The sequence below is a fragment of the Rhinopithecus bieti genome, unplaced genomic scaffold (genome assembly GCF_001698545.2).
Source record: "Rhinopithecus bieti isolate Rb0 unplaced genomic scaffold, ASM169854v2 scaffold_17939, whole genome shotgun sequence".
NCBI lineage: Eukaryota > Metazoa > Chordata > Mammalia > Primates > Cercopithecidae > Rhinopithecus > Rhinopithecus bieti.
Genome location: NW_016809446.1, coordinates 1,006,877 through 1,030,524, shown reverse-complemented (window position 1 = coordinate 1,030,524; position 23,648 = coordinate 1,006,877). Strand labels below are relative to the sequence as shown.

Below are 23,648 nucleotides of genomic sequence, written 5' to 3'. Positions count from 1 at the left end.
AAGAACCCTGAATTTGTCATGAAAAATTAATTGTCAAATAATATAATAACATCAGGCTGAATTCGAAAACTTGCATTTGAGGAAAACATTTGAAAAATATTGTGAGACCGCCATGTCTTCTCTGGATAGAAAAGAGAATGTGTCCCTTTACGGAGAAAGTGATAGGCATCGCTCACCTGAAGTAACCAATGATGAGAATAGCCACAGCCAAGGAACCAAAAGAGATGGAGTAGCCAATAGTATACATTACATAGAGGCGTTCAAAGAATTCTTGCTGCAAGGGAAGAGATGCTCATGTATGATACAGGACTATTTTACCAACAAACTGGCAAAGAAATAGCATGCCATTTTTGGAATCTTATTTCTAATTCTCTTTAACTTTTTTGAGCTGTAATTAGAATGCAATAAAATGTAGAGATCTGGAATGAGCGTTTTGACAGGTTTTGACAAACCAAGTTCATTCGTGTCCCTTGCTAGTCAAAAAAACACCCACCATCCACCCCCAGGAAACCACTGTTCAATATCTGTCACCACAAATTAGCTTTCTCTGTTCACATACTTCATACACTTCTTGGCTACTCTTAGACTTCTTAGGATTACACGATACAGGATATACTCTTTTGGTCAATATACTGTTTTTTATGTTCATCGATATTGTTACCTGTATAAATGGTTCATTCTTTTCCAATTATTTCATTTTAAAATAATTAGGTATTTTTAAATATAAAAGAAGTAGAAAATAGTGTAAGAAAAGCCCCAGGTTCCCCTCACCCAGTATTCTCCAAAGCTTACATCTTACATAATTTTACTAAAATATCAAAATCAGAAATTTAGTATTGATGTAATGTGCATATTTATAGTTCTATGTCATTTTATTATATGTACATTTTCAGAATCATTACTGTAATCAAGTACAGAATGATTTCACCAGCACAAATTCTCCCTTGTTCTGTCCCTTTATAGTGACACCCCCCTCTCCACTATCCCAAACACCTGGAAACCCTTAATCTGTTTTCTATCTCTATAATTTTGTCATTTCATAAATGTCATATAAGTAGAATTATACAGTATGGGATCTTTTAAGATTGGACAATGGTGTAAAAATGTGATTGGACAAAAAGGATCTAAACTAATACTAATAGACCGAATGGGGAAACCCAGCAAAGGTTTTCCATGTTTCGATCAGGCCAATCCAATGAAGTCTCCATAAAAGGGCCAAGAAAATGGGATATAAAGAGCTGCTAGACAGCTGAACTTACAGAGGCTTTCAGGAAGGTGAACAAGAACTCATCCATTTACCAGAAGGGTGATGCACCCCAACTCCGCCAGAACAGAAGCTCCTGCACTTCAGACTCTTCCAGACTTCACCCTATGTGTCTCTTCACCTGGCTGTTTATTTGTATCCTTTAAAATATCCTTTATAATAATATATAGTAAATGTAAGTGTTTCTCTGAGTTTTGTGAGCTGCTCTGTCAAATTAATCAAGCCTAAAGAGGGGTTTGTGGGAACCCCAACTTGAAGGTCATTAGTCAAAAGTTCCAGGGGCCTGGTCTTGCAATTGGCTGCTGCCTTGAGCTTAGTGAGAACTGTGCATCTCTAGGAGATTTCTCTCAGCTTCCCTGCCCTTCTCCTGGCCTGTGGGCTGTATCAGTCATGCAGTTAGCAAGGGCCCCATGTGCCTCAAGAGATGCCTCTCAGCTCCTTTGTCCTGATCCATGCCTTCAGTCAACTGCTGCCTTTCACTCTGTGAGAGCCCTGTGCACATCTCAAGGAATTTCTCCGAGCCCTCTGCCTGCCCCAGCCTTTGGCATACTTTCCCCATGCACTCATTTAAGACCTCATAGCAAAGAATTGCCTGGTGGATCATAGCTCACTAAGACTAGGGCTTACTCCTTGGGATTCTAAGCCTTTATGCCAGCCCTTGTCTGCTAAAAGTTGGTATAAAAGTTTCTCTTTTCTCTTTATCCCCTTCAATGGCCTGTTTTCTCCCCTTGTACTGTGGTCCTAGGGATACACGCAGCCATAGGTCCCTTCTCTCATAGGAAGGGCTTGCCCATTTCTGGAATTTAGTTCATTTAGATTTCTTGGTATCCTCAACTCATTTTTACAGATTATTAATTTTGCATCTAACCCAACTTATTGTTGCAACTGCCTACAATCTGACTGGAAGAAGGAAGACTTTGCCTCTTGTTTCTTTTAAAAAATATTATTTACTACTTATTATTTTCTCTTAATAAAATAGTAAAACTTTTCATAGAAAATATTTGAATACTGTGTAAAATACAAAAGAGAGGAGGAAAAAAAAATCTTACAAATTCTAACCAATCAGAAAGAAACACTGTTAGTACTTTATGTACTTCACATATATCTTGAAGTTGCTGTTATTATCTTAAGAGATGGCATCTCCCTATGTTGCCTAGGCTGATCTTGAACTCCTGCCCCAGCCTCCCAAGTAGCTGCAACTACAGACACAGGCCACCATGCCCAGCTAGTACTTCATGTATTTCATTTCATTCTATTTCTGTGAAGTATTGCCTATTATTTTAAGCATCTGCATTCTCAATTTATGTACAAGTTTATTCCTGAATTTTTTGTGAGACAAAATAATTGTCCAAGGCTGCAAACTCTATATACCATTTATATGCATATATTTGAGTTTATTTAACCAGTTCTTCATTAGAAATGTAAACTTGTTGAAACATTTATTATAATAATTATTTGTTTGATGAACATTTTTTCCCATTCAATTCCCCCATTCTAAATCCTTATGCTTGATTTTAGAAGTAAATTTATAAGATTAAAAAATATGATTCCTTTGAAGTTTTTAAATATATATTGCTAAATTGCTTTCCAAAAGTACATCTAGCCATTGGATAGGAGATGTATTATATGGTAGTTTCTACTGTATGCTACTGTTTTAAATATCACACTCCAAAAAATTTAATAATCTTGTCACTTATCATTAGAATTCCTTCCCTTTTTTTACTAAAATAATTATCTCATTTTGCCATTCCAACTATATGAAAATGTAGAGAAAAAGAATAGTGCTCAAAAATATCTTAGTCCTGTTTTCCTGACAAAAATGTGGCATTTATTCTAAATGTACACTTTTTTAGTTTTTTGCTTTCCCTTCTTTATAAAAAAATTTTATTAGCCATTAATAATTTATATCTCATAAATAAGTAATATCATTTTGCCCTACAGTGTGTCAAAACTTCAGGAGATATCTAGTGATCTTTTTTGTTTTCTTGGGTTTTTCCCAAATTATTACTTAAAGGTTCCAAACAATAGAAAACTTCTTTGTGGTTTTTATAAGGAGATTAAATTATACCTAACACAATTCTTCAATTTTCTATTAACTTTTAAATCATTTTACATAAACTAGTACATTATATTGAGTACATCAACCATCTTTAGTTATTTTTATTCTTAAAATAACAGTAATCACAGAAAATGGGTTTTAAGATTAGAGTTCAAGTAATAAATAAAAAACTCCATGATTAATTTAATGGCCATTAACAGCTCTGAAAGGTTTGCATTTTTCATCATGTAATGCAAAAATAAAGATAATCACAGAGTACACTAAGTATCAGTGAATGTTTATTTCTATCAATGAGACTGAAATTATTTTGAAGCATTTTAGCTTAACTGAATGCTGACATTAGTTCCATTGTAGAGTACCTAACAATCTCCTCATATTGACTTATTTTATCTAAGAAGCTTTTCAACAATTAAACAGATAACTGAAAGTCTTTCAGCCAATTCCTAAAGAACTCATTAAGGTAGAAAGTTAAGATAGGAAGTTCTATTAACGCAAAATCAAACAAAGAAACTTTCAACTCACTACTTCTCTTGCTGCTGTTCTGCCTCCCTACCTCCCCAAAACATCACCAGACATAAAGAAATATGTCAGAAATTTGAAGAGTTTTTGTATGATGGACTATTCTCAGAGTTTTCATAAAGATCATTTATACGCTAATTTATCACATTAACTCTTAGCATCATATGCATATATCATCATGCATTTTTACTCACGAGGTCTAAGTGGTATAAATTTAAACATGACTTTTAAACCAACTTTTATAACTTAAAAGTAACTCTCTAAAATATCCCAAAGTTTACATATGATTTCTATATTGGAAACAGCCCTGATGTGAAATTAGGACGTAAGGGCTCTACTTTAAACCCTGTTGTCACCGAGGTATGTCACTTTGACTAACACCTAATCTCTGGTTCTCAGTTGACTCACATCTCTGAAATTAAGATATTGTGCTGGAAGATTTATATGACGCCTCTTGCTCCCGTTTAATCCCACAACTCTAGTCTTTTATATGCTAATGAAATCATCTATTGGTAAATCTTATGAGGTGGAAAATGCACCTCTAAAATGCAAAGGTCCTTCTGGAATATACAGATGAGATGTAGCCATTCATACGTAACTAAGAAGAAACCATGAATCATGTTACTAACTACCTACTGGGATTTTTATTCATAATACAGCATAATGTAATGCAATGCAAACAATGTAATGTAACATAATAAACATAATATACACACAGGTATAAGTATGGATGTATGTATCTCAGTCCGGTAGCTCTAGGCTATAGAAAATATCAGAATGATTGATATGCATCTGAAAATATTGCAACATTGCTTTTATCTTTTATGATCCTTGTGTCATGGAATAAGAGGGTTTTTATATATAATGGTTGGCAATTGAGAATTGCATTAAAACATTATTCTGCTTTCCCTTAGGAATTCACAAATAGAAAAATTCCATTACCTTTCCTATGCTGATATCTGGCTGCAGAAAGCGAAGGCAGTCTGAATAATTGGCCCATGTTTTATTTAAGCTGTGCATAAAATCCCATGTTCCATTGGGGTTACAGTGTCGGAAAGCAACTCCTGTAAAGACATGAAAGATGCTGAGATTGCTCAGTTCCCTTAGAATCTATTACCAAGAAAAAGGATTAGTAAATGTTTGTTTTAAATTAATCATTTCATAAAAATTCACTACCTTTATGGTTGAAGTCATAAATATAAGGAGGGCATGGAACAGCCAATATTTTCCCCACTGTTCCTCTGGGCCAGCAAATGAGTCCATCCCATTCAGGGAAACAATTTCCTTCTAATGAGAAAAAAATTGAAGCAAATAAGCAAAGAAAAACGTAGTTGGAACCACAGAACAAATGCATTCAAAATACAAAATTTTAGGTCATTGTCTGTAGCAAAATTAAAACAAGTTGGTAGTTTTTGAAACTAGATAGGATAGATATGATGTAAATGTCCCAAAATTCAACTGTGTGGCTTCATCAAAGGCCCATTCATAGGAACATTTGCTTTGCATACATCAAAAATACTCAAATTATTCTAGCATACTAGTTATGATAGCTATAGCAATTAATTTATAAGAAACATTGGAAATCACTGTGAACTACTTCTGTGGTAAAGTTTTTCTGATCATCATAGTTGTAGCTACATTTTACACTAGATTCTTGAAAACTGTTTTAAAGAACATAACACCTAAAGCAGCACACTTCACTGGCAAGCCCCAAGACTCAGGTTTATCTTTTTTACCAATACTTTTCCTTGAGTCTAACATTCATCTCAAATGACATTCTCATAAACTCTACTCTTCTCAAGATGCATCCAGAACTTCATCACTTCCCACAACATCCACTGCCACCACAATAGTCCAAGCCACTTCATCTCCAACCTGAATGAGTGCAACAGTCTATGACTGGCCCTCCTGATTCCAACATTTCTTTCTGCAGGACAGTTCTCTGGGTGGCATTGAATGAACTCAATTCTCCCTGCCCCTTTTTCTTGTAGTTCTCAAGAATAACTGTAGAATGTGCTAGGAATGCAACATGCTGAGATAAGGGGTGAGGAACTGCCTGGAACAGTCCAGGCTCAGTTGCAGGCCCTCCCAGAAATAGGATGTCTCCAGATATTAGCCCAGTGCACTGTGTGTTCCCTGAGGTATATAACCAGGGTTGGGCTGTTTTGTGGGGTCCCTCTGCTGTGGTGCACACAGGTCATGAGCAGTTGAGATTCCATCCAGCCCAGGCAGCTTTCCCAAACCGTGGGGCATCAGTTCCCAAGGACTCCTAGGCTTCTGTTGTTCCTTACTGCCTACCTGTGAGTAATAAACCCGTTTCATATAACTCATGTGCTGGGTATTCTGCCTCACTGGACTCAGACAAGTTGGTAACTAGTGCACAGTAAATTTGCTTCATACTTTCTTTCCTTTATTTTTGACACAATAGCCCCAAATCCTCCAACAGCTCCCCATCTCAAAACATAAGTTTCTATAAGGCCTGAAGTGCCCACAGGATCTGCCCTCTCACCCAGACAGACTTATTCCCTTATCTCCTACATATTTGCACTCAAATGTCAACTTCTGAGTAAACACGCTCATCTAAAATTGCATCCCAAAATGTTCCTTATACCTTTTCCTGCTGTATTTTTCACCTGAGTTCTCATCACCTTCCAGTATTGGGTGTTATTTTATTATTATATTCCTAAGTCACAGGATTTAAGAAACCTGAGGGTAGAGATTTTTGCCTGTTTTGTCTCAAGATTTAGCCACATTCCTGGAATGCACCTGGCACTTGGTGGAGGATTAACAAATATTCAGTGTCAATTCTCTGTGCTCTTGCAGGACTCCTTTCCATTAGTGATGACCTGAACTTCCAGGAAGACAGCCTGTCAGCCAAATTATACCCCAACTTCTCAAAAAGAGATACCTTCAATGACTGCTGTATTCATTTTCTGTCACTACTGTAACAAATTACCACAAACTTCACAGCTTAAAATAACAGAAATGTGTTTTTTCACTATTTCTGTAGGTCAACAGTCTGCTGGGCTCAGCTGTTTCTCTCCTTGTAGACCTGTGAGGCCAAAATCAAGGGCTGGGCAGGGCTGCATACCTCTCTGGAGGCTCTGAGGGAGTATCTCTCTCCTTGTTCATTTGGGTGGTTGGGAGAATTCAGCTCCTTGCAGACATAGAACCAAGGTCCCCATTTCCTTGCTGTCAGCTGTCAGCTGAGAGCTGTTCCCAACTTCCAGAAGCTGCTTGCTTTCCTTGGCTCATGGCCCCCTTCTTCCGTCTTCAAAGTCAGCAAGGCAGGTTGAGTCCTTCTCACATTTTTAATCTCTCCTCCTCTCTCATTTTCTGCTTCAACTCTGATTCTTTTGTCTTCCTCTTCCACTTTAAGGAGCCCATATGGTCACATGGAACCCACCCAGATAACCCAGAAAAAGCTCCCTCATTTTAAGGTCCAGAACCTTAATTCTATCTGCAAAGTCCCTTCTGCCATGTGACACAGCATACACAGGCACAACAGCAGGTATTAGGGTAGAAGTTACTTGCCACCACAAGTACTACCCATTATAGCTCTCCCAATTTTTTAGTTACCAGTTACACTAACTGTGCTGAGGACTTTTGTTCTAGCTAATGTTCATGTTGTCAAGTTGTTTGCTCAGTTTTAAACAGTCAGCATAACAGAACCTTACAGAAACACTCATCTCTACAGAAAAAAAAAATCAGTTATAAACCCAAAATTAACTTCTTAGTGTCCACCATATCACACAGAAACAAATACTTGATTTGCTTTGTGCATTGCTGAAGCAATAAGAAAAGAAAATGTCTTTCCAAAAACATTTTCTTGGAAAAAGCCTTGCTTTGCTCACATAATAAAAGCCTGAGCTTTACATAGCACAGGCAAGGCAGGAGCCCATCCTACTGGCTCCTGCTTCTGGTGCACAGCTCCACCTGCCTCTCTTTCCACCATTATATGCTTTGTTTTTTGTATGTTTTCATTTTCATTTATACAGAATGTAATGACTCCACCTCTCCCAACAACTTTGCCCTCAACACTGTATCTTGATATCTTTCAATTCACCTTTTCATTAATAAGTCACATGTCTTTATATATCCGGACTGCCCAGTCAGTATGTGCCCAGTATCTATTGTGTATTCTACATGAATTGGACCTAGACACACATTCTTATTTCTTGGCAACTAGCTATCCCTCCAAAATGTATGCTGCAATGTCATGTGCTATTTTCTAGCAAAAGCCAATGGCCAGTTTATTCTATAATTATATACTTTTTAAACTGCTATGAAAATTTTTTTTCCTCCTACTCTAACAGGGACAGTTTTTCTCATTCCCTACAAGATACCACCTCACACATGTACGCACAAGGACATGCTGCCCAATTTTTAGAAAACCAACAGTCTCCCAAAATATTTCTGTAGATCATGCTTATTTTTGTGGTTGCTCTTTGACAAAGACAGTAGTGAATATTCACAAAAGGTTGGAAAAAATGAAGACACCATGAACTTCACATAGAAAATATAAATTTTTTTTTGAGACAGAATCTCACTCTGGAGTTAGTGGCATCATCTCAGTTCACTGCAACCTCTGCCTCCCGAGTTCAAGCAATTCTCCTGTCTCAGCCTCCCGAGTAGCTGGGACTACAGGCACCTGCCACCATGCCCAGCTAATTTTTGTATTTTTAGTAGAGATGGGGTTACACCATATTGGTCAAGCTGGTCTCGAACTCCTGACCTCAGGTGATCCACCCACCTCGGCCTCCCAAAGTGTTGGGATTACAGGCATGAGCCACTGCGCCCGGCCAAAAATAAAGATCTTAACTAGCATTCTCTCCTTGATCATCATTGCCATCCAATGTGAGTTAATACTTGCATTATTTGGCAAGGATCTAATTAATTGACTAATGGCTCCCAATCTCTCTTTATAAATTAGTACCATTAATTATAACTCTGTAATTATTTTTGTGTGCCAGGACAAACTAATTATGAGTGAAGCTTGTCAAAACATGACATTTACACAGAACAATCTAAAATTTGGAGAATGTTTTTCTCTTTTCAAATAAAATGTGACCACACTTGAAATAATAATATTTTGGATCAATAATATTTTGGTCTTTGTTTTTTAAGTACTTGAATAGTTTTATAGCTGAATAGTTGCATTTATATGTCCTTTTCTCTCTTTCATAAACATTAGGAAAACTTTTATGTTATTATGTTCTTTTATTAAAAATCTTTCATAAATAAAACAGAAAATCATATACTCATAACCTAGCATTGGCAGCTGCTAATATTTTGCAAGAGTTAATCTAATTTATTTTTTGCTACAGATTTTCAAAGTATAGACAGTCTGACAGCTCACTCCTAAATATTTTGATACTCATCTCTTAATTTTAGAAGAATGTAAAAATTAAAATTCCTTAAATTAGCTACAGAATTCAAAAGTCATTCTAGTGTTTTACAACTTTAAAGTAAAGAGCACTTGAGTCAATTTATATATAATGAGACATTTTAATTGAAAGGTAAACCAAAGTTTGACCACATTTAATTCTGTCTTATTTGCATAGAAAAAGATCTCTATGCAAATAAGGATCTTGAAAAAAGTGTTTTTTCTCTTTTAGTATTTATTCATCTACATGCTTCACATCTTTTGCATCTTCACAAATTTTATATGTGACCTAAGTTTACAACCAGTTAATTTATTCTTTTTTGTATAATTCATATGATGTGTGACTGATGCACACTTGCTTATCCTGGCCCATCCTATTTCCTCTTTTGAAATGTCTTTGTGATGGTTAATATTAGGGTCGACTTGATTGGATTGAAAGATGCCTAGATAGGTGGTAAAGTATTGTTTCCGGGTGTGTCTGTGAGGGTGTTGCCAGGGGAGACTCACATTTCAGTTAGTGGACTGGGAGAGAAAGACCCACCCTCAATGAGAGTAGGCACCCTCCGGTTGGCTAGAACAAAGCAGGGGAAAGAAGGTGGGATCAGCTGGCTTGCTGAATTTTCATCTTTCGCCTGTGCTGGATGCTTCCATCCATTTCTCCTGCACTTGGACATCAGACTCCAGGTTCTTAGGCCTTTGGACTCTTGGACTTACATCAGTGGTTTGCTGGGGGCTCTCAGGTCTTTGGACATGGGCTGAAGGCTTCCCTGTTTTTGAGGCTCTTGAACTTAATTGAGCCCCTATTGTCTTCTTTCTTCCCCAGCTTGCAGATGGCCTATCATGGGAATTCGCCCTGTGATCATGTGAGCCAATTCTTTCTAATAAACTCCCTTTCATATATATGAATATCCTATTAGTTCTGTACCTCTAGAGAACTTTGACTAATACAGTCTTACTTTCCCCTCATCACATCTTCTTTACTTTTAACTACTTCTTTACTTTTAAGACGAGATCATTATTCTTCCAGGAAGCCTTCCTTGATTAAAATTCATCTTCAGTGGTTCTACAGTTGTCAAAATACCTTTGTTCTTAAAATTATACACCATCCTGAAAGATGCCTGCCTTCCCTATTAAACCATTAACCCCACAGAGAAAAGACAGAATCTTATTCATACTTTTCAGAGCTTACAACAGAAGTAAAACACTCTGGGCATATAATAATACTTGTTGAACTGTTAAAGGGACACTGATGATGATAATGTTGGCCTAGGTGATCTCTGAAATATCTTCTAGCTCAACAGTGTATAAGATTTCATAGAAAACAGCTTACTCAGCCATCATAGATAATAATGCTTTCAAATTTTTTCATAATGATGTATCTCCTTGTTAGATTTCCATATCTAAGATATTAGGATCAGCATTCTTTAGAAGTTGCATGAGTAATTCCCTTTTCAGACACTACTAGACTAGCCATTCAGAAAGCTTCCTTTTAGTACAAGATATCTACAAAGGCTATATTAATGCAAAAGCCTTCTTTCTTTAAATATGGCTTAGCTGGCTATAAAGTAAAGGAATAGATTGTAGGCCAGAAACATAGGAGCAGCAAGCTCTACATTTGGGGTTTACTTTAGAGGCTTCTACTAACCTGTTTACTTAAGAGTTTTGGTGGTGTTCAGGTAACAAAAGAAGAGCCTGAGGCCTGATGGGGTGGAGAAATTGAACAGGAGATCCCTCTAGAAAGTCAGTATCCTCAAAAGATGACACTTCTCCCACTAAGTGGGTGAACAAGAAATAAAACCATCCTTCAGAAAGAGATTGGTTTGTGTCATTCTTGGCTACATTTGGAGTTGGAATAGAAAACAGCAGGGGAGGGAGGAATTCTTCTCTATACATTTCTAACCACAAGCCCATATTCATGTGTGATCTAAATTTAGTTTAAAATGGACTTAGGTCAATAATTCATCTAGGCACCTTGCAGGTGCAAACACAAATTTTCTCTAAAGAAATGTACTTTAAACAAGAACCTCATGAGTTACTCATTACAAATCATTAGACACACAAGGAAACAAGCTACCATGTGTGGTAGTCAGCATTGACCAGCAAAGTCTATAGATACTACAATTATCATATGCAGCATATAAAGCACGTCTAGGAAAAAAAAGAAGCGATTTGAAAGAATATTGAAGGAGTAAGAGACTATCAAAATTGAATAAGATTTCAGAAAATATAAATATAATCAAAATTTACTAATGGATGGATTGAACGGTTGTTAGACAAAGCTGAACAAAGAGCTGGCAAACTGGAAAATATATTTGAAGAAATTACCAAAACAGCAGTAAAGAAACAAAGAAAAGGAAAATACATAAGACATTGACACACAAAGGGTAGTATGAGGAGGTCCTATATTCATCTTCTTAAAGTTCCAGAGGGAGATAAGAGAGAGAATAAAGGAGAGCAAAATTTTAGAGGCAAAATAACTAAAACATTCCCATCACTGAATAAAGATACAGATACTCAGATTCAGGAAATCCAGTGAATCTATACCTAGAAACAGAGTGAAACTGCAGAATATCAATGTTAAAGATTTCTCAAAAAGAGGCAGACAGAAAAAGCTAATCACCAGCAAAGGCTGAGAATTGATTTGTCAGTAATAACAATGGAAGCAAGAAAAAAAAAAAAAACAGTATCTTAAAAGTAAATAATTTTAACTAAGGATCATATGTCCAGAAAAGTATCTTTCAAGGTTGACATTGAAATGATGACATTTTCCAACAGACAAAACTGAGATCACTATAAACATATTCTAACATAAAGATTCAAAATAAATAAATAAAGGACATTTTATTCAAAGAAGAAAATTATAAGACAAAATTAAGGCAGAACTAAAAGCATATAATTTGGAAGCAAATAAAGTATCTCAAACTGTATACATTATTTGGAAAAAGGAAGTGAATGACAAACTTTAAACTTTCTGAAATTAAATATGTGAAAAATTTCTAGGATAACCACTAAAAGCCTTAAATATAATACATATCTTCCATACTACTTGCAGGTGGCAGGGGATGGAATAAAATGAGTAAAAGGTCTCACTCAATCCAAGACAGAGTTGGAACTGGGGAAGTGGAAGGGCAGAGGAAGAGCTGGTGAAATAGAAAGCCCAAATAAGATTTTAGAATTAAGCTCAAATACTGTATATTAGTAACTATAATTAAAGTAATTGAGCTAAATTTTTCAGTTAATAGACCAAGATTATCAGAATGGATAACAAGAAAAACTCTATGTGTGTCCTGTGTGTAAAAGATACTCCTGAAATGTAAATATACAGAAAAGTTTAATAAAAGCATTAGGAAATATGAGCTGTTATTTAATGGGTACAGAGCATCAATTTAGATGGAAAATTTCTGGAGACTGATTGCACAATAATGCGAATATACTTAACACTACTGAGCAGTACAATGAAAAAAATTTTAATGGTAAATTTAATGCTATGTATATTTTGTCACAATTGAAACATTTTTAAAGGGTTGGAAAATATATACAAGGCAGATACTAACCAAGAAAGAAGGAAACTAGTGTTGTTAAATTTTTTAAAATATAGTAATTTTAAATTGTACATATTTTTTAAATATGAAGGAAAAGTATCCTAGAGATAAAGAGGGCTACTGCATATCTACAAAAGGTTTAATTCACCAGGAAATCTAATATTTCTAAACTTAAACTCATAACATATTTTCAAAATATATGAAGTAAAATATCCAATGAATTTTCAATGAAAAGTTGAAAATTCATCATCATAGTAGCATATTTTAAGATATTTTATCTCAGAAAATAATGGGTCAAGCATATTTTTAAAATAATTATGGATGCAGAATATATGAGCCACAAAACTGACAAGCTTAATCTAGTGGACACTATGAAACATTGCACTCAGGAACTAGAGGACATACATACCTTTGAGGACCACACGGAACGTTATCAAAACTGACAACACTTTTTTTTTTTTTTTTTTTTGAGACAGAGTTTCGCTCTGTCGCCCAGGCTGGAGTGCAATGGCGCCATCTCGGTTCACCTTAACCTCCGCCTCCCGGGTTCAAGCGATTCTCCTGCCTCAGCCTCCCAAGTAGCTGGGATTACAGGCATGCGCCACCATGCCCAGCTAATTTTTGCATTTTTAGTAGAGACGGGGTTTCACCATTGTTGACCAGGCTCGTCTGGAGCTCCCGACCTCAGGTGATCCGCCCACCATGGCCTCCCGAAGTGATGGGATTACAGGAGTGAGCCACCACGCCCGGCCGTCCCAACGCATTTTTAAAACTCAGTGTCATGCAGACCACATTCTCTGATCATAAACAATGGAGAAATCAATCACAATTATTTGTTGGCATTTAGAGAAGTATGAAGTAGATTTTGAACTTCATACTTTATAATAGAGGCAATGTCCACAGGGACAGAGCCTACTCCTCCAAGCTTACTGCATGTTCAAGGGCAAATCAGTATGCATGGTCTCTACAGGCAGACAAACCCTGAAGAAAGGACTAAGGGACAGACTGATGTGCACATGCCCAATTGCTATTCTCAAACCCACTATCAGGCAAGTCACTTTTTCCACAGGGAAGGAAAAGCATGTAGGGTAGAGATGAAAAGAGTGTTGTTATTCTGCTGTACACCCCTCCACATGGAAATGTGGATTGACTGATAAGGATCTCCCTAACACTAAAGAAGGAAGGAAATGTGCAATCTTTATGAGAACGAATAGGAGGCACAAGGGTAGCAAATTTTCTTGGCATCTTTACCTCCCTCCTGGAGTTGAGCTGTGATGTTGAGTTCACATTGTACTTTCGCTTTCAGCACAAGGACAATCTGCTCCTCTATAGTAATGGTGCCATCAGAATCCAGCTGTAGAAATGAACAAAATACAAACATTTTCATCACGCTTTTCCAAGTCAGGATACAAGCTTTCATTGTTTCACCTTCTAATCTAATTGAAAATGAGTTTTGATATCAAGCTATTTGAAATAGTCCTTTATCTGAATCAAAATTGAAAATCCATCAATGTGTAAGATTTTAGAATAATTTTACTTTTACCTGATTAGCCTTTTAAAAAATCTCATACCAGAAGAAGTGAGAAAATTTTAATATAGTTAGGTAACTATATTAGAGATAATAGACTAAGGAAAAAATAAAATAGAGATATTATACTAAGAAANAAGTCAGGATACAAGCTTTCATTGTTTCACCTTCTAATCTAATTGAAAATGAGTTTTGATATCAAGCTATTTGAAATAGTCCTTTATCTGAATCAAAATTGAAAATCCATCAATGTGTAAGATTTTAGAATAATTTTACTTTTACCTGATTAGCCTTTTAAAAAATCTCATACCAGAAGAAGTGAGAAAATTTTAATATAGTTAGGTAACTATATTAGAGATAATAGACTAAGGAAAAAATAAAATAGAGATATTATACTAAGAAAAAATACTAAAAAAAAATTATATTAGAGATAATATACTACTAAAATAAAATAATATACAAAGAAAAAACTAATTTCCTGCAATATTATGCTTCCATCTAACATGATACAATTTATTTAGTACCAAGAGTGGTTGGTTCCTGAGGAACAGAACCTTAAAGAGGAAACAATCTGTATTTATCACCTATAGCTGTGTAACAAAACATCCCAAAACATTGTTGTGATTTAAAACAACAAACATTAATTTGTTTCACAGTTTGGGAGATGCTTAGCTGGGTATTATTTTCTAAGATATTTATAGCACAAACAGACGCTCAGTGAATAGTCAGATATATAGTTTTGGAAATCTCTGTATTATATTCATAGCTCAATGCCCAAACTTATGCTAATGATTTTTTTAGAAAATGAGAGAATAAGTAAAAACTAATTTGGGGGGTTGAAATATATACCAGAGTTTATCTATCAATATAATACAACACAGATTCTGAGTTATAAGTAGATACACTGAAAGTGAGCCTAAAATCTCACATATCAAAAAGAGAGAATGAACTGGAAACAGATGAGTCTCTGAGTGGGCACGGCAGGAAAAATTGACTCCTTCCCATTCGTCCTCTAGAAACAGTCAGGCACCACTGAAGTTTTTTGTTTTGTTTTGTTTTTTTCCTGGCTGTTTTTTCAGTTAAACCGTTACTTTCTTTTACTTCAATCCTAGAAAACACTGTGTAAACTGTGACCAAATTTCAGAACCATACATTTGATTCAGAGAAATTTAACTTCAATTATCAAAGGTGAATATTTCAAATCACCCCTTGTACCATTTTTACTTGAAAATATTCTTTTTTATTTCTTTCTGTGCATATGCCACCTTTTTATTGGGATAACCTTTTCAGGAACCTGTGCCTCTTATAAACTATAGTTTCTAAAGATATTTTGTTCTAAAACATCTGGTCAGTTTAGCCAGGAGCAAGTATGATCAGAATGTGCTAAATCACCATCTGTTAAACTGATCTTTAGTCATTGTATTAGTCCATTCTCACACTGCTATGAAGAAATACCCAAGACTGGGTAAGGAAAGAGATTTGATTGACTCACAGTTCCAGATTGCTGGGGAAGCCTCAAGAAACTTACAAACAAGGTGGAAGGCAAAGGAGAAGGAGGCACCTTCTTCACTGGACAGCAGGATGAAGTGAGTGCAAGCAGAAGAAATGCCAGACGCTTACAAAACCATCAAATCTCCTGAGACTCACTATCAGAACAGCATGGGGGAAACCGCCCCCATGATCTGATGACCTCCCCTGCTCCCACCCTTGATATGTGGGGATTATGGGATTACAATTCAGGATGAGATTTTGGGTGGAGACACAGCCAAACCAAATCAGTCATTTCCAGTAAAAGCAAATAAGTATTTGTTTTTTTTTATTGCTTTCTTTTATTCCTTTGTTATAGATACAAGTATTCTTTAACATAGAATGACATTAAAATGATAGTATACTTCAAATAGAAGAGCAGTTTACATTTTCAATGTCTGTTTCTCCAAAAGCAACAATTGCACCCAAAACAAAATGTTACATTTAGAAAAATAGATGTTAGTAATTTTTCCTGGACAAGTGATCATTTATGATTTGAAATAAAATGTTAAATTCCAATCTGTCACATATTTGATAGGCAAGAGAAGCCCTAATTTGGTAGTTTGTACTTTATTAAAAGCCCCTAACGTTGTAAATACAGATGCCAATTTTAATGTTAAGATATGAAAATCTTCATAATTAACCCAATATTCTCATTTATTCAATTTTTAAGTAACCGTAAATCCATAAGTTAGATTAATTTAAGAGGCATTCTGGAACTTCCACTTCCAGCATGATGGAGTTGATGTGCTTTCCCCAATTCCTCTCAGTAAATATAAACAAAAGCCCTACACTTTACATATAAAATGAATATAACAATATTCTAAAAGGCAGAGAGAAGATGCAGAGCAGGCTACAGATCCTGGAAAACAACATAGTGGTAAATTCCCTGGGTTTTCTTTCTGCCTTCTACATCCCCAACTTGGAGTAAAAGAAGTTGGAAACTCTGGAACACCAATAGGCACAGGCAAAAAAATTTTAAAGTCTCAAGAGAAGCCTGCTGTCTAGCCAAGGAAGAAAACACAGCCTGGAAAAACACCACAGAAAAAGCTGCAGCCCACAACTGGGGCTTAGACTGGGAGGGTTCTTGGCTCTGCCCAGGGAAGAATTCAAAGACAAGCTGGTGGTGTTTGACAGCAACTTTTATTGAAGTGACAGTGTACAGCAGCAGCAGCGGTACTGTTCCTTGCAGAGCAGGGCTAGGCAGTCTGCCCAGAGTAGCAGCTCAGAGGCAGCTCTGCAGTCATATTTATACCCACTTATATGCAAATTAAGAGGTAGATTATATAGCAATTTCTTAAAAAAAGGGTGGTAACTTCCAGGTCATTGGGTCATTGCTGTGGAAAGGGGTAGTAACTTTCAGTGTTGCCATGGCAATGGTAAACTGGCATGGAACACTGGAGGATGTGTCTTATGGAAAGCCGCTTCCACCCTGTCCATCTTTTAGCTAGTCCTCAATTTGGTCCAGTCTCTGAGCCCCACCTCCTACCTCAATATCTCAAGGATTCAGCTTTCTATTCCATCTCATTCCATGTGATTTGCAGGTCATGAATCATTGCCTGCACAATGATGTACTCTCCTTAAAAAGTCATAAAAATTATAATTTTATGAATTATTCAATCTTATGTAATTATTTTGTTCTGTTTGATCTTGATTTGCAGTTTCATGAACCCATTAGTTTTTTCATTAGAGTTTTAGAAATTTTTATTTAGTCAGTTGATCTCAATGGCTACAACAGGTCTCACCCAATTTCCCTGTGGTCTTTTGATTTGCTTAGTTTGTTGCCCTCAGGCTTGGCCTTTTGGTTCAAAACCATTGTACAAAATAAATTCGTCATGCTCCTGTTGGTTTTACTTTGTATTATTTCCTTTAAACTTTGGACCTAACTGTGTCATGACCCAATTCTATAGAAACAACACTCCTGATAGAATAATGTTGGCCCAGTGCTTCAAATGATAACCAATACTTATGGAACCAACAAAATTGAACTTAACAGTGGACTCTGGGAAGATTTAACCTGAGAGTCACTTTCTCCAGGTCAGGCTTGTTGTTCAAATGTGGCTGAAAGTGTTATGATACTGACTCCTAGTCGCCAATTACTTCTTCCCAATGTGAGACCAGACCAACAATCCAGGACAAGTGCATCTCAGCACCAAGGGACAATTAAAACCAACCCACAGTAGAGTCGATCAGTGATGCTTTCAGAGAAATATGGAAGTTGTAAGATCCAAACTAGAGTAACTTGTGTCAAGCCTTGGCAAGCGGAGCAGGGCAGAACCATGAAGGCAGGGATCTCACACATGATTTGCTGGATAATGGGAACTATCACAAGAAATTTTTCCAAACCACAGTTTACTACATGGACATCTTACACAAGGACAACTAGCAACACAAGGACAGCTAACCACTTATACAAGAACACTTGCCTGTCACACTGTCTGACAAACTCAACCCAAAACAAGGGACCCCTATAACCTCCCAGAATGGTTTAAGAGCAAAGTAAAGAACTAAAGCATTCCCTCTCACTGGCCCGTAACAAGAGTAACTCCCACCCTAATACTGCGCTTTACCAAAGGTTTCTGGACACCCCACCTTTTCTCCACAACCTGTATATGAGGAGCCTGGACTTCCACCCTTCCTGACAGTAACAGTGTCCCTCTACTTCTCAGCTGGAGGGGAGTCAGAGAAGATCTAGTGGAGAGTCAGCCTAGCAGTAACAAGGCTACTCCCATTGTGGTGTCAGTGGAGGCCACATGAGGAGCAGAACTCATACTCCCACCCTTCAGGACCATGGAGCAGCCCACCATAGGTGTCAGTGATAGCTGACAGGGGAACCAAAACTTCTACTTCCATGAGTAGTAATAAGGTGATAATCCCACTTCCCCAATTATATTAGTACCAGATAAAGTAGAGCAAACAAAATTGCCAGAGACTAAAAGAGGGACATTATATAATAATACAAAGATCACTCCATCAAGAAAACATGGCCCTCCAAAATGTGTTTGCATCAAAAAAACAGAGCTGCAAAATATTTGAAGCAAAAACTGATAGAACTGAAAGAAGAGTTAAACAAATCCACAATTACAATTGGAAGCTGCAACCCCCTTACTCAACAATTGATAGAACAACTAGACAGAAAATCAGCAAGGATATAGAACTCAACAATGCCATCAACCAACAGGATCTAATAGACATTTACTGAACACTTCACCCAGCAATGGAGAATACACTTTCTTTCCAAATACATATAGAACAAATACCAAAGTAGACCATATCCTGAATCATAAAACAAATCTCAACAATTTTTAAAGAATTGCAAGCATACAGAGTTCTCAGACCACAATGTTCTCAGACTACAATGGAATCAAACTGGAAATCAATAACAGAAAGATAACAAAACTCTCCAAACACTTAGAAACTAAACACACTTCTAAATAATCCATGGGTCAAAAAGAAAGTCTCAAGGGAAATCAAAAGTACATTGAACTGAATGAAAACACAAAAACAACATATCAAAATTTGTGGTACAGACCTAAGGCAATGCTAAGAGAAATGCATAGCACTAAATACACCCATTAGAAAAGAAGAAAAGTTTTGCATCAATAATATAATCTCCCACCTCGAGAACCTAGAAAAAGAAGAAAATAAAACCAAAGCAAGTAGAAAGAAGGACATCATAAAGAGGAGAAATCAATGAAACTGAAACAGAAAAACAATACAGACTATCAGTAAAACAAAGAGCTGGCGATTTAAAATTACCAATAATATTGACAAGCTTCTAGAAAGTCAACCAAGAAAAAAAGGAAGAATACACAAATTAAACTATAGAAATGAAAAACAGATAGTGGTTGCCAGGAGTTGAGGAGTGGCAAGTGCAAAGGAAGGGGTTTGGCTATAAAGAACATCAGAAGGGATCCTTCTGGGAAGAAAATGTTCTGTATCTTGACTGTTATCAATGTTATTATCTTGGTTGTGATATTTTACTGTAGTTTTATAAGAGGTTATCATCTTACAAGTGATAAGGGGGGAAACTGGGTAAAGGATACACGTTCTCTCTCATTAGTTCTTCCAACTGCATGTGAATTTACAACTATCACCAAAAAAATCATTTTTTAAGAAAAGTAGCATTCTTCTCTAACTTAAAAAAAGCACACAATATTACCTTATTCTAGTAAATGAGAATCTACCACAAGGTGATCATAAAAAAAGATATAGGGGGGGCACCCAAGATGGCTGAATAGGAACAGCTCCAGCCTCCAGTTCCCAATGTGAGGGACACAGAAGACGGGTGATTTCTGCATTTTCAACTGAGGTACCAGGTTCATCTCACTGGGGAGTGTCGGACAGTCAGTGCTGGTCAGCGAGTGCAGCCCGACCAGCGAGAGCTGAAGCAGGGCAAGGCATCGCCTCACCTGGGAAGTGCAAGAGGGAAGGGAATTCCTTTTCCTATAAGGGAAACTGAGACACACAACACCTAGAAAATCGGGTAACTCCCACCCTAATACTGTACTTAACCAAAGGTCTTAGCAAATGGCACACCAGGAGATTATATCCCACACCTGGCCCGGAGGGTCCCACACCCACGCAGCCTCCCTCATTGCTACCACAGCAGTCAGAGATCTAACTGCAAGGTGGCAGCGAGGCTGGGGGAGGGGCACCCGCCATTGCTGAGGCTTAAGTAGGTAAACAAAGTCCCCGGGAAGCTCGAATTGGGTGGAGCCCACCACAGCTCAAGGAGGCCTGCCTGTCTCTGTAGACTCCACCTCTGGGGACAGGGCATAGGTAAACAAAAAGCAACAGAAACCTCTGCAGATGTAACCATGTAGCAGCACATGCGTTGCAGTCTCTGGAAACCCATGATTCTCCAGGCAAACCCTATTGCACAGAACAGAAAACCGCAACACCCACAATTTTCTCACTGCACATGAGGTGGCGAATTGAACAACTGAGAATCAATCGCTACTGTGGGCCAGCCAGCAAGAAGGCGGAACATCACACACCGGGTCTATTGGGGGTGGGGGGGCCGGGAAGGGGAGGGATATGATCTAGGCAGAGTATACTTAATCGTAACTGCGAGTTACATGGGCGCCAAGCACACCCAACATGGCCACATGTATGACTCCATACTGCAACAAACTCTGCATGCCTCGACTGTATCCGACTAGAACTTTAAAGTATAATCATACCTAAAAGGTATCCATTAAATATTTTTAGATATGATTATTTTAATAATTTTACAAAATATTCTTTCCTAAAAGTGATCTACTTACACAAGATAAAGTGAAATCTACTTAACAAATACAGTGGAAAGTTATTATAACATTTATATATTAAGTTTTACTTGAATTTGGAAAGGATTAAAAGGATATGTTTTTTAAAAATGAATTCCTTTCTAGGCTAGTGTGGTGGTTAATTTCATGTAGCAACTTGGGTGGGCCATGGGTGCCCAGATTACATTTGTTTCTGGTGTGTCTGTGTGTCTGTTTTCATTCAAGATTAACATTTGAATCAGTAGACTCAGCAAAGCAGATTGCCCTCCCGCAGTGTAACTAGGCCTCATCTAATTTGTTGAAGGTTTCAATTGAACAAAAGGCAGAAGAAGAAGGAATTTGCACCCTTTTTTCCCTTCCCGGCAACATTTCACCTCATCTTCCCTAGCCCTCAAAGTGAGATTTAGGCCATCAGTTCCCCTGGTTCTCCAACGTTCAGACTTGGACTGAATTATACCACTAGCTTTCCTGGATCTTCAGCTTGCTTACAGTAAGGGAGGAGACCACCCCTCATATTGTCTTATGCCCAATTTCTGCCTCCATAGAAAGAAGAAGTAAAAACTAAAAGGCAGAAATGAAATCCACAAGCAGACAGCCTGGCACCACACCCTGGGCCTGGTAGTTAAAGATCAATCCCTGACCTAATCGGTTAGGTTATCTATAGATTACAGACATTGTATTGAAAAGCAATGTGAAAATCCCTATCCTGTTTTGTTCCGAATTACCGGTGCATGCAGCCCCCAGTCATGTACCCCTGCTTGCTCAATCAATAATGACCCTCTCACGTGTACCCCCTTAGAGTTGTGAGTTCTTAAAAGGGACAGGAATTGCTCACTCGGGGGGCTCCACTCTTGAGACAGGAGTCTTGCCGATACCCCCGGCTGAATAAATCCCTTCCTTCTTTAACTTGGTGTCTGAGTTTTGTCTGCAGCTCATCCAGCTACAACAGCAAATCCTAGTACTTCTCAGTCTCCATATTGTGTAAATCACTTCCTCACAGTAAATCTGTTTGTATATATATCCCATGGGGGTTCTGATCCCTGAAGAACTCTAATACAGCTAGCCCTTCTACTTTCCATAGCCTGAGAGAAAACTGAGCTGGTCTATGAGAAGGAATTTTGCTTGGAATTCAGGGTTTCTCATATACTCCAGTATGAATGGGCCAAGTAACAAATCAGTTTTATGAACTCTCTACTCCATGTTTTCCCACAGGTCTCAAAAAAGTTCATATGAACTTATAATTATTTTATTTTCCTTTTCTTAAACGCCAATGTCACTCTCACGAGTGTGATTCCCTTGAGGGTAGCTGAAGCTTTTATGTTCTAAAGGAGGTTTAACAATGAAAACATGTTTTAATTATTTAGAATGTATTGTCTGTAATATTGCTTTAAAATAAGGGAATCTGTTATAATAAACAGTATAGTTTTCAAAATATATTATTGAATCATCTATTTTAAATTATGAACCATGAAACTATTTTGTTTAGTCCTTTTTTAAGTCAACATAAAAAATGAAAACAGATAAGATATACAGCATAAATACATTATACAAACACACACAAGGAAGCATGCATACTCACACAGATACACACACACACACACAATATGAAAATGGCTTCATAAGTTTTTAATCCTTTCACATAATGAACTCTAATTCAAACTAAATCTGGAGATCAGTTGATTTTGCACATTTGGCTACAAATTCTAAAAATTCCCATGACCCTGTTCATGCAAGAAGTAAATTGAAAATAATTTAAGAAAAACATGTACCTATCTGTGGTGTGGCTCACACATAGTTAAATGAAAACATTAAGAATGCGATCACATTGAGCTGTCATCCTTCAAAGCTATTGCTCATTCTTTTCTCTTATATTTTAATTAACTACATGTGAATTTATTACAGATATTTGTAGAGCTCCAATTACTACTTAGAAACAAAGCACAGTTAAATTTTTAAGAGTCATATAATGATTACAGAGACAAAGAACCGATTAGCAGATGCCAGGTGTTGTGGGGAAGGGAGAAGGAAGTAGTTGTGGCTATGAAAGGATTCCTGTGCTAGAACTATTCTATATCTTCACTGTGGTGGTGATCACATGCAACTCTACATGTGATAAAACTGTATAAACTAAATACACGTGCACACACATAAGTATGTATAAAACCAATGGAATCTGCATAAGACAGAGGGATTATATCAATGTCAATTTCCTGATTGTAATATTGTACTATAGTAATGAAAGATGTTACCATTGAGACAAAATACATGAAAGGTATTCAGTATCTGTATTATTTCTTACATTGCAAGTAAATCTATAATTCTCCCAAAACACAGATTTTTTTTTTTTTATTATACTTTAAGTTCTAGGGTACATGTGCATAATGTGCAGGTTTGTTACATATGTATACTTGTGCCATGTTGGTGTGCTGCGCCCATCAACTCGTCAGCACCCATCAATTCATCATTTATATCATGTATAACTCCCAGTGCAATCCCTCCCCCCTCCCCCCTCCCCATGATAGGCCCCAGTGTGTGATGTTCCCCTTCCCGAGT

General features: G+C 37.0%; 1 protein-coding gene across 2 annotated transcripts in view; it reads right to left on the bottom strand.

The window, feature by feature from the left end:
• PTH2R (parathyroid hormone 2 receptor) overlaps positions 1 to 23,648 on the bottom strand; it is a 141,754-nt gene that overhangs the window by 50,647 nt on the left and 67,459 nt on the right. For both annotated transcript variants that reach the window (XM_017889351.1, XM_017889350.1), the window contains exons 2-5: positions 14,022 to 14,124; positions 5,019 to 5,129; positions 4,785 to 4,906; positions 177 to 274 (exon numbers count right to left, since the gene is read on the bottom strand). In XM_017889351.1, the coding sequence (XP_017744840.1) occupies positions 177 to 274; positions 4,785 to 4,862 (176 nt within the window). In that variant the 5' untranslated portion in view covers positions 4,863 to 4,906; positions 5,019 to 5,129; positions 14,022 to 14,124. The remainder of the gene's footprint in view (positions 1 to 176; positions 275 to 4,784; positions 4,907 to 5,018; positions 5,130 to 14,021; positions 14,125 to 23,648) is intronic.